Source organism: Boleophthalmus pectinirostris, unplaced genomic scaffold (assembly GCF_026225935.1).
Source record: "Boleophthalmus pectinirostris isolate CB_2022bp ecotype Guang Dong unplaced genomic scaffold, ASM2622593v1 HiC_scaffold_4, whole genome shotgun sequence".
Taxonomy (NCBI): domain Eukaryota; kingdom Metazoa; phylum Chordata; class Actinopteri; order Gobiiformes; family Gobiidae; genus Boleophthalmus; species Boleophthalmus pectinirostris.
Window position 1 is genome coordinate 25,202,801 of NW_026571353.1, and position 10,958 is coordinate 25,213,758.

Below are 10,958 nucleotides of genomic sequence, written 5' to 3' on the forward strand. Positions count from 1 at the left end.
TTTGTGAACAGTTTCATGAAATTTAACCTTCAAAATTAAAATATATTTGACTGTCATGTAATAGAAACCATACATACAGTTTTACTTTTTTTGTTTAAAATCACAAATTTAAATTTTCACAATTTTTTAACCTCTTAAATTTACTTCAGTACAGATGGACAGTTCCAGGGCTGAAATAATCCAAATGATTTTAGTGAAGGTGTATGGAGCACTTCCGGTATTACCGCATGACATCATAAGGTGGAACAGAGTGTTTTCTATTAACTTCTTTGGTTCTTTTAAAAGACAGTACAGTAGGAGGTGTATTTACCTTGTTGACATGTTTCAGCTGCTTTCTAGGAAGTTAATGTACATAAGAAAACCAAAGGAATGTTTTCTATTTAAGACAAGACCTAAATATGCAGGGTTTGTGTGTTAGACATGTGTGAATGAAACACATCCTGGGATATTTTTGACGAGGAAAAAACATTATAACATAAATTAGTAAATAGCACAAGATAGGCCCTTTAAACTTCTTGCATATCACTGCTCAGCTCCCATAACAACCTGGCATATATTCTGTTAATAATGTTTTTGTGCATTGTCCCCAATGAATTAAATCCATTCAAACTGTGTCATATCTCACGCTTGCATAGCAGTGTGCGATCATGGTCTCATATATGTGTTGTCTTTTGTGTATCACCTGTCTACGTGTTTGTTACTATAGGAAACTGCACAGTTAAGGCCCAGTCCAGCCCCTGTTCCCAGTCTGTGAGTCAGGGTGCATCCACTGCTGTGCACTGTAAGTCAGCATGGCCTCTGCAGCTTCATAACACCTCCCATTAAACTCCCATAGGCCTGCCACTATAACACATATTCAAATGTGATATATTGCTACAGAAGATATTATGATAAATGATAATATTGAAACTACTTACGTCACTAACACAATAACCCATAAGCATAACCCAATCAACCTTTGTTTAAATAAAACACATTGTGCAAAAAGCATGAGCTGCTATCAGTAAATGGCACAGCAAAACAGTATTAGAATCTATTATAATCATATATATTAAAGATATTATTAACTGTGACAGCTTGCCCTGACAGCACTGGGGTCAAACGCAAAGGAGAGATTTCCCTACAGGGGCAATAAAGTGTATCAACTCCCTGCTGCTGAAATGTTAAATCTGCACTAAGTAGGGTCTGCTATCATGGGGAGCTTATGAGCTTTGGCATGAATGTACACATATTACACTAATTAAAACATGTGATAATTAGTTATTCTCTAATATCATGTCTGTAGTCATTTAATCTGTATCCTCATACATTTCAAACTATCAAATTATGTGGAGCAAGATAAAAATCAGACATATTTTGGATGAACACTCAACACAGTAGCAAGTATGGTAATTTTACCCCTGTTTTCTGGCCTCCTCCCCACCTTTCACCCATGCCATCAGTGACTACAACTCCCTAGCGCCATCTAAAATCAGAAACGAGAACCCAGCCAATCCTGCATCATTTTAATTTTTGTGTGTTTGCTTTATGGATTTCTGCAGTGGTTTCAGTTAGAAGTGGGCAATATATCTTCTACAATTGAATGTCAAAATTGTTGGATTGAATATATGCAATATTACAATATGTATTTTTGCAATATGTTGGGTTCAAGTGATATCGCAACAGCCTTGATTAAAATGAGCTGGAGGATAGATTTGTGGTTTAAATATATCTCTCTCTTAACTGTGAAAATGCAGATTTGTTGACCTGCTTTAAGGTTAATATCTCTATAATTACTGGGCCTCCAAAAACTGGCACACAGTTCAACGTTTCTATGTCAGTATAAACAGATTATTTTTTCACAATAACTGAAATTATCCGAATGATTCTAGTGAAGATGTGGAGCACAGTAGAGCATCTTCTGTTTTACCACATGACACTGCAAGGTTCAACAGAGTATTTTCTATTTGAGTGAAAAACTCAGCATAAATATGCAGGGTTTGTGTCTTAAACATGTATATTAAACACAACTCCTGGTATGCTTGAGATAAGGAAACAACATTATTGCGTAGATCAGAAAAACGGTGTAATATACGCCCTTTAAAAAATAGTAAATCTCCCATGGAGTTGGGTCTCTGCCACCGTCTGAAATTTTTACACAAAATTATAGAACATGATGGTATCCTATTCATGGGTTTTCAGCTTGCTGTTTGTAGGACGTTTTCATATTTAAAAGCTATAATAATTAATCGCTATAGTAACGACTGTTATTCTGAAACCCATGAATACTCGAACCTCAACCAAGGAATTATTGTGAGCACGATAATCCTTAAAAATATTGCAATATTCATTTTGTCATTATCGCCCACCCCATGTATCAGTATCCCGTGTTGTTTGCAGTCACATTTGTGTTTTGTCATTCTCAGTGGTCATATTTTGTTTTCATCCTCAAATCAGCGGCCGCTAAGTTTGCTGACCTGCTGGGCTCAGTGCGTAGAGGTTCAGGGCCCACCCCAGACGGAGAGGTCAGACCCTGTACCACCCCTCCCCCCTCAGCCTTCTCTGCCCCCTCGCCCCCACACACCCCTGCCATCCCAATGCAGAGTAAGTACAGAGGAGGCTTAAGATAGAAACTACAGTATGACTTTATTACATCAAATCATATTTAAACGCTATTTCTCTTAAAGGTCCTTCAAAATTCCCTCTTTTGAGCTTTAAGCCATGTTACAATGTTGTTATCTTACCTGGAATTATGTTTTGTTTCATTCACACGTTTGAGTAACCCTGGTTTATTGGTCTGTTTACATACATTATTCTGTCTCCAAAGCTCAAAATGTCTGTTCCACTGATGTCATGAAGTCAAGTTAACACCTAACATTTACCTTTAGTTTAGTAGAGACTGGAAATTCCAAATTATTCTAGTGAAGGTGTATGAAATTTAAAAACACATTGGAGGACTTCCTGTATTACCACATGACATAACAAGGTGGAACAGAGTGTTTACAGTTTGAGAAAAGAACTCAGCATAAATATGCAAAGTTTGCGTTAAACATGAATGAATGAAATAAAACACAATTCCAAGTATGTTTTTGACGGGGAAACAACATTATAACAGATCAGAAAATAGAGTAATGTGGGCCCTTCAAGATGGAATACACCCTCAAACATATTTACATTTTCCTCATTGCCTTCTTTGTCTTTTCCACTCCTAAACTGGCTCAGTGTCCAGGCTCACAGACTTGGTTAGCAGTGTCCGTAAGGTGCCTGCTACCCCTGCGGCCTCCGCGGCCCCCCAAGCCCCCCCGGCCCCTCACACTGACAGCGATGCAGCGCCTGTTCCCAGTCCCAGGTCTCACCAAACCCACGCCACACCCCCACCTCCACCCCAGCCCCCATCCAGCCCCTCCCCTACCTCTGCCCAGAGTGAGTATACAGTGCAGATGTGGCCCGGCCGGTTCATCGGCTTACAGTAACAGAATGGGTTCTTGTTGTTTGAATTTAAATGTGTGGGAAGAAATTATTTAACCAACTCACTGTTGCACTGCTCAGAAGACAACCTTATGTTAGTTTGGATCTACCTGTGGACATAACATTTGAATTACCAGAGTTGTTGTTTTTATGTGGCTGTGTTGATGGCATGTTTTAACCAAGACCAGAAAGTTACTTCACTTTTCATTTTTACTGAAATGCTTGGTAACAAACAGTGTAAGACAATAGAGCTGCTGAAGCCAGTTAATGTCTTTTGAATGCTGTTTTACTAACTGTCTGTAGCCCTAGGTTGTAATTTCATGTAATCATCTTTTAATTTGAGTTTACTCTGTTCTCTGCAGCCCGCAAACAAGAAATAATCAAGATCACAGAACAGCTCATAGAAGCCATCAACAATGGAGACTTTGAAGCTTACGCGTGAGTCCTTATTTTTACCCTGTGTTACTGAATCCTGTGGCGAAAACTACTGCAGCAGAAAAAAATTCTACCTACCTTGCTTACTTTAATTGTTTTGATTAAGCCAACAGTCCACACTAAAACATTAAACTTATCTGTAAACTGAAAAAATGTGTCTGCCCCTATGAATGACATGAGTTTTCTTATGCTCTCTTGTTTAGCAAGATTTGTGATCCGGGGCTGACATCATTTGAACCAGAGGCACTGGGAAACTTGGTAGAAGGCATGGATTTCCACAGATTTTACTTTGAAAATCGTGAGTTTTATTACTTCTTTCTTTAATTAACAGATAATTAACATTAACGTCTCCAGGAACGTCTCCATGTAGGCAAACAGGTGAAGGAGGATCCTCCATCAGTTAGTGTACCTTTAAGCTACATATAAACCATTGTTTATTCCTGCAGTTTTGGCCAAGAACAGCAAACCCATCCACACCACCATCTTGAACCCCCATGTGCACCTGATCGGGGAGGACGCTGCCTGCATCGCTTACATTCGCCTGACACAGTTTGTGGACGGACAGGGCCGACCACGCTCCAGCCAATCAGAGGAGACTCGAGTGTGGCACCGCAGAGACAGCAAGTGGCAGAACATCCACTTCCACTGCTCCGGGGCACCCGCTGCGCCGCTACAGTGAGGTACAGGCCAGGGCCTGGGCAAAGGGAGCGTTCTGTTCTAGACGTGTCTGCCAGTAGACTGCAGATGTTAGACACAAACTGAACTAAAGTCATAATAATACTGTTTCATAGGATTTCACAATAATTTGTGCATTTTATTGTATTTGTTTTAAAGGATGATTGCCATGTTGTGTCTCGATGGAGTGCTCTACAAAAGAAAAATTGAAAGAAGAGGAGGGAGGTGTGCCGTGTCGCTTTAGGGACAGAGGCCTTTTCGACACGGGTCAAAACTCCCAGCATGCATCTCTTCTGCCCCTTTACCTGACCATCACCTGGCGACTATCGGAGTGACCGGCTCGGCCTTCCTCCTCTTCCTCAGACTGAGGAGCGCAGCACTCGCCGTGATTCCTTCTTCCTGTGGTCTCCCCTCTGCCCTGTGTCTGTGTGAATCATCCACACTTGTGTGACATAAACACTGCACTGGAAATACAGTTTGTAAAGTTTTAAGATAATTCTATTAAATAATCTAATTATAATAATAATTATGATAATAATTCTATTATCATAATTATGAGAATTATTATAATTTCACATTTGCAATTGTATATGTAATTTGTATAATTCAAAATTCTTATTGCCAGTGGTTTCTAGAGTCAAGGGTTATTTGTTCTTTTTAAGAAGCATGTTTTCCCATAATAACAGTGGCTGTTTTCTATTGTGGCTTAAGTGGAAATGATATTGGCAGTTTTTGTAATTTGCTTATTGTTTGATAGGTATGCAACAGCGCCCCACAGAAACATGTTTGTTGGCATTGTTCTTACACATTTCTTACTATTGTCTAATGCTGTTTGAATGAGGTGCACTACACATTTGTGTTTGTGAGAGTAACATTATATGTGCAGGTCAAGTACAAGTCAAGTACAAGTCTGGGACTCAAAACAGTCAAGGGAAAGTGTAATGAAAAAATGCCCAGATGGATTTTGCATTTATGGTCAGTATCTTCCAGTGCTGAAACATGAAATGTGACATGTAATAACATGCAATAGTCATCACATTTATTTAGATGTGTAATGAATAAAACGAATAGAGAAGTCTGCATAGCCACACACACGTTAGCTCTTAACCATAATTGTTATTAACTTAAATTAAAGTCTAACAGCGTGAGTTGAAATATATTCAGACTGTAGCCTTTCCAGACTCTGGTTTCTGTTTAGTTATTACTTTGAACGGAGTGTGAAGGAGTGGAGTTGTACAGCATTGTTGGTGATACTAGTTAAAACATACTTTTTATTTTGTAAAAGTAACAGCTGCTGTCTGAAAAACACATTTGTGGTTCAAATAGACAAACAAGTGGCAAAGATCGATCTACTTAAATGGTGCTAATGTCTTATTACATGAAGCACTTGTATGTGTCCAAAATCAGTGGGCTCTGAGGTGAAGAATCAAAGCTGTGTCTGTATCTGACTGTGTGTGTGTGTGCGCTGTGTGCGCTGGTGTGTGCGTGTGTGTGCGCGCTATCCACGAGCTTTGGGCAAATGTGTAAAGATGTTTATGGTAAAGAAAAGTAAATGCTTTATTTCAAGTACATATCAGTTTCCCGCATTCAGCCCTGGAGTTTTTCATATGTTTTATCACGTTTTTGTTCATATTTGTATTTGATTTGTGATACTAAAGTGCTTGTGCCAGAGGGCCTCACTGTAAACCTGTGGAGGTGTAACATTATGGTAAATTAAGTGTTAAGTTCTTGTTTTGTTCATTCACCTTTGACAGACTTTGAGCGTTTGTCCCGAATGGTCAGATGAAGATTGAAAAGAGCGAGTAGTTGGTTTGGTGTCCTCAGGTTTATATTTATTTAGAATATTTATTTATTTATTTTAGCGTTAATTTGAATGTGTGCTTTTTTTCTTATTGTACAGCCCATGCACTTGTACAAGTATTGTCTGTAATTGTTTAAAGGGACACTGCTTTGTGTATGGCTGTTTTTAAAGGGGGACTGCACCCAGTTTGGACACTGCATGTGTTGTTTTTGTTACGACCAACTTGGTGTGAATTACTCTTTTTTGTGCTTTTTCTGCTTTACAATGTTATGGCATTATTTTAGGTGTACTTTTGTACATTTTAGACTATTTGATAATTACCTTTTCGCTTCAACTGGACACTAAGGACATTTGTACATCACTCATTCTTTAGGAGAAAAACCACTGCGCCATAATACACGTGTCTCTCACAGTAGCATTGTTACATAGTCATGGTCTGTTACTGAAAGGTCAGAGGTCGTGCTTGTGCTTAACTCAACATGACCCCAATCCAAAATGGTGAATAATACGCAGCATGTACAGTTCAAACGTGTTGTCCTTCAGTTTTCATGTGCTTACTTCTTTATGTGCTTACTTCAAAATCAGTATAAGATTCACAGTAAAACAAAGGAAGTACACAGTATTACACAAATACATACAACGTAGCTAGCCGTGTAGCTGGCATTTTCTTTGCATGGCAGTCAACAGGGCACTTGTTCTTTTACTGTTTTTAATTTTGCTCATTTTCTACTGAATGCTGGTATACTCAACCTTTCTCTATGTATTTTCTGAGCTTTTTAAGTGCATATAGCTATTTTTGTCTCAAGATGATATAAAGGAGATGCTTAGAAAGTTTATATATTGACTGTGGCCCTAAATATGACTAAAGGGGCAGTGATGGTAATAAAGATGTGATGATTATTCTGCATGCTTGTATGGTGGCTCTATGTTGTCAGTGCAATTGGCTGACTTCTGTATTCACATTAGAACGAAAAAGCAATTTGTCCAGTGAAGTAAAACAAACAATTACAGCAAGAACTCCAGCAGGGGGCACTGCCATTCAATATAAAGCACAGGTATTAACAGCACAATGTTTCCTTGGGTAACACAGGACAGCAGCTCAGTACTGTTACTATGAGACAATCTAATACAATTTCTACTTCCAGCACTTGTTTTTATTGATCTTTTGTAAATGAAACTTGGTCAAAATAAAATATGGCTTCTTCTTATGAGCTCCACTTGCTGTAGTAGCTCTGCAGTTGGGTAAGACTGAAGAATTACATAGGAGCTTTTGAACTGCCTTCGACTACAATGCACTGACAACATTGAGTTGGGTGGTTTTTGTACACTCTTTCCTGACCTTACCTTCTGTTTCAATTTTTTTTTCAACCATTTTTGCCTTTTTCTAGTTTCTATTTTTGTCTGTAATTTAATTTTTTTGTCAGTTTGGTTTGAACTTGTAAAATACTCCTCTAGTTCTCTATTCTGCAGGTTATTGCTCTGTTCTCTTTATGTGCAACATGTGTTTCTCTAACTTCAAGAAAATGTGTTAAAGTATTATCAATAAAAAGAGAAAGAAGAGCTGTCGACCACAAGAGTTCGCTTTTTATTACTGTAGTATGTTCAGTTCATGCTCACATGTTGTTTTTTCACAGAATAATACTTCAATACTGGTGTTTTTCACATCAAAAGAACTTAATTATGATATGAAATTAGGGCTGTGCAATTACTCCAATTTTAATTGTGATTCAGTGATTTCTAATTGTCAATAATCTGCTTGGATCTTTTTTAGCAGTTTGGACCAGAGAATAGTTTGTTATATGGCAATGATTAAAATCTGTATTGTATGTATTTTAATGAAAATTTCAATAGCGGTTTTTCGTAGACAAAATATAATTGAATTGAAAATTGTGATCATGTAAGAGAAAAATGTTCACCCTGCCCTATATCATAACATTCACATTAGAAACTTCTACTACCTCGATGTATTGCTTTCAGCAATTAAGCCAGGCTTGTGGTATTTTTTACAAAATCTTTAACCTGTGTGGATGCAAAAAGCAATTACAAAAAAACTAAACAAAATAATAAATAGTCCATTCAGTAGGTTGGATTTTTTTCCACCACTATGCATCACGTTTTGAAAAATCAAACAGAGGCAAATAAATAATATTTCAAAAATATGTATAAAAACAAACACAAGATACATCATCAGTAGTTTGGGCAGATTCAGGACAAGTTTACCAGTCTCTCGCTGGCCTCCCACAGTTTTTTAGACACTCCAGCATCTCTGGCGAATGGACGCAGATTGGCCGGTTTACAGTCCACAAAGTATCCTCCACTGTGTTTGGCAGCTTCCTCAGACACAGCGCAGTACACCACAGTCTGAGCTCCGACTTCACACGACACAAAAAACATACGCATCACCACCTCCATCAGCATGCGGAAAAGGAAGGAGTAGTGGCATGTCCAGCCACTCTGCACAAAACCTACAGATAAAACATTTATTCAATTTGATAAATAAAGTACTGTGTAAAATGGAATTCCACCAAATCTTACCAGTTTAATTATAATATGTTTAACTTACAAATACACTAAATAGGATTGCACTTAAAGGTGGGTAATAGGGAAAAAATCAATATCTTTGATATTGCTGTAGATCCTCTCGATGATTATCAGAAAATATTTTTGCAATCCATTAGAAAAGTACCAAAACATACCTATAAATGTCTTGATTTAGGTTCATTCTTAAGTTTTTTTTTTTTTTTACATTTCTTTTTTCACTGTTTTGACAGTTTCTGTGCATTCTTTAACAAAAAAGACATTTAGTGATGCTATTTCGCTCGACCCTGGACAACTGAGGACAATTGTAGTGTATATATTTAAATGGTGTACGGATGTGATGACTGAGATTGAATGGGACTATAGTTTTACTAATTGACTGACTGGATGAATGACTGCATTAATTTACAATGTATTTTACTGGCACATAGACATGAACCTCTCCAGGGACTGAAGCAATTTTGCTATAACCTGGCACAAACATATTACCTCTATTGCACAGATCCGTGTTTAATGTACATTGTTCCAGACGAATAAACAAATTAACTAAGTTCACTAGACTAAAATTATACCTGGGTGAACAGCGTACGAGGTGACTCCTTTGCCCTCTGTGATGTGGGCCAGCTCCTGACTGAAGTAGATGTTTGCCAGTTTACTTCGGCTGTAGGTGAAGAAGGGCAGCAGATTGTAGTTCAGATCCTGAAAGTCCAGTTTCTGGTATTTATAAATGGAACATGTGAGTGTGACCACGCGGCTTGGAGCACACTCTTTAAGACGAGGCAGAAGCAAATTAGTCAAGAGAAAGTGACCCAAGTGGTTAACGCCAAAACACATGCTGAATCCATCATCAGTCCAGTCCAGGACACTGGGCATGCCTGAGAAACGGAAAACATGACAGGAATCACAATGTTTAGTCTCTGATTTCAGTTTAAGTTAGATTTAAGGGAAACAATAACAGTTACTTTCTTCAACTATCAATACTGTGGATCTTTGTCTAATGAGTAATTTACATCTCGTATAGTTACTACAAGGCTAATAAAATGATTATTACTGTTTTATGACATCTTTATTAGCCATTAAACATTTAGATTTTTTTCGGTATCATGTCAGGTGTGACAATAATGTTGTGGTCGCCTGTGTGCCCACTCGGGGAGCCTCTGGACTGAAAACCCCCTCCAGAGCAAAATAGATTAAATTAATGTTTGCAATAACAATTCTCTCACCTGCATTATTGATCAATATGTCAAGCCTCTTTTCAGCCTGGAGGAACTTCTTGCAGAAATCTCTGACGGAGCGCAGGTTGGCCAGGTCCAGCTCCATGTGGGCGACATTGAGACTGTGGCTTCTGAACTTAATTTCTCTCACAGCCTTTTCTGCCTTCTCCACATCTCTGCAGGCTATAATGACACGAGCACCTCGATTTACAAGGGCCACAGCTGCCTCTTTTCCAATGCCAGAGTTACCCCCTGCAATACAGAAATGAAATAAGCCCAAAACAGTAGCAAGGTTATGAATACAAGATATATAGACAGACAGACAGACAGACAAACATACATAGGATAGATAGATAGATAGATAGATAGATAGATAGATAGATAGATAGATAGATAGATAAATAAAGTCAGTGACACAATAATATAATCAGAATCAGACAAGATACTAATTGTTACCTGTTATTAGCACTGTTTTGCCATCCAGTCTTTTAGAATCGGTACAATACCTCCTCTTTTTCATCCACTTCAAGACCAAAAAGCAGACTAAAGACGCAATAATGGTGTACAGAACATACATTTTCTAACAACACTATAGCTGCAAAAGATGCTGATGCTAACTCTAGCTAGCCTAGAAAGGTATTGACCATACAGTCTATGGTATTAATAGTATACTAACTTCCTTATATTTTTTGGGGTTGCTACCAATGATCGACATTCATCTGCATTTGAATATTACTTGAGATCAGAACAATAATGATGTTTTTCCTCCTTAACCATGATGAAGTATCCTGAACCATTCAGAAATGTAAAACGCTTCTGCACATGCGCAAAAAACGCACTCTCCCACA

At 38.1% G+C, this 10,958-nt stretch overlaps 2 protein-coding genes across 11 annotated transcripts in view; one reads left to right on the plus strand and one right to left on the minus strand.

Annotated features, from left to right (window-relative positions):
• camk2b1 (calcium/calmodulin-dependent protein kinase (CaM kinase) II beta 1) overlaps positions 1–7,918 on the plus strand; it is an 89,363-nt gene extending 81,445 nt beyond the window's left edge. For 9 of the 10 annotated variants that reach the window (XM_055162161.1, XM_055162163.1, XM_055162162.1 and 6 more), the window contains 4 exons: positions 3,810–3,885; positions 4,086–4,180; positions 4,329–4,562; positions 4,717–7,918. In XM_055162161.1, the coding sequence (XP_055018136.1) occupies positions 3,810–3,885; positions 4,086–4,180; positions 4,329–4,561 (404 nt within the window). In that variant the 3' untranslated portion in view covers position 4,562; positions 4,717–7,918. Of the gene's footprint in view, positions 1–706; positions 782–2,436; positions 2,584–3,201; positions 3,403–3,809; positions 3,886–4,085; positions 4,181–4,328; positions 4,563–4,716 lie in introns of all 10 variants that reach the window. The other variant, XM_055162153.1, reaches the window with a different exon arrangement.
• A 583-nt stretch (positions 7,919–8,501) lies between these two features.
• On the minus strand, positions 8,502–10,934 carry si:dkey-174n20.1 (uncharacterized protein LOC796174 homolog). The gene is made up of 4 exons (XM_020937920.2): positions 10,567–10,934; positions 10,120–10,362; positions 9,469–9,771; positions 8,502–8,823 (listed from the first exon to the last, which is right to left on the minus strand). Exons 1-4 carry the CDS (start codon positions 10,685–10,687, stop codon positions 8,564–8,566), a joined length of 927 nt encoding a protein of 308 aa, XP_020793579.1. The 5' UTR covers positions 10,688–10,934; the 3' UTR covers positions 8,502–8,563.
• Positions 10,935–10,958: the final 24 nt, after the last annotated feature.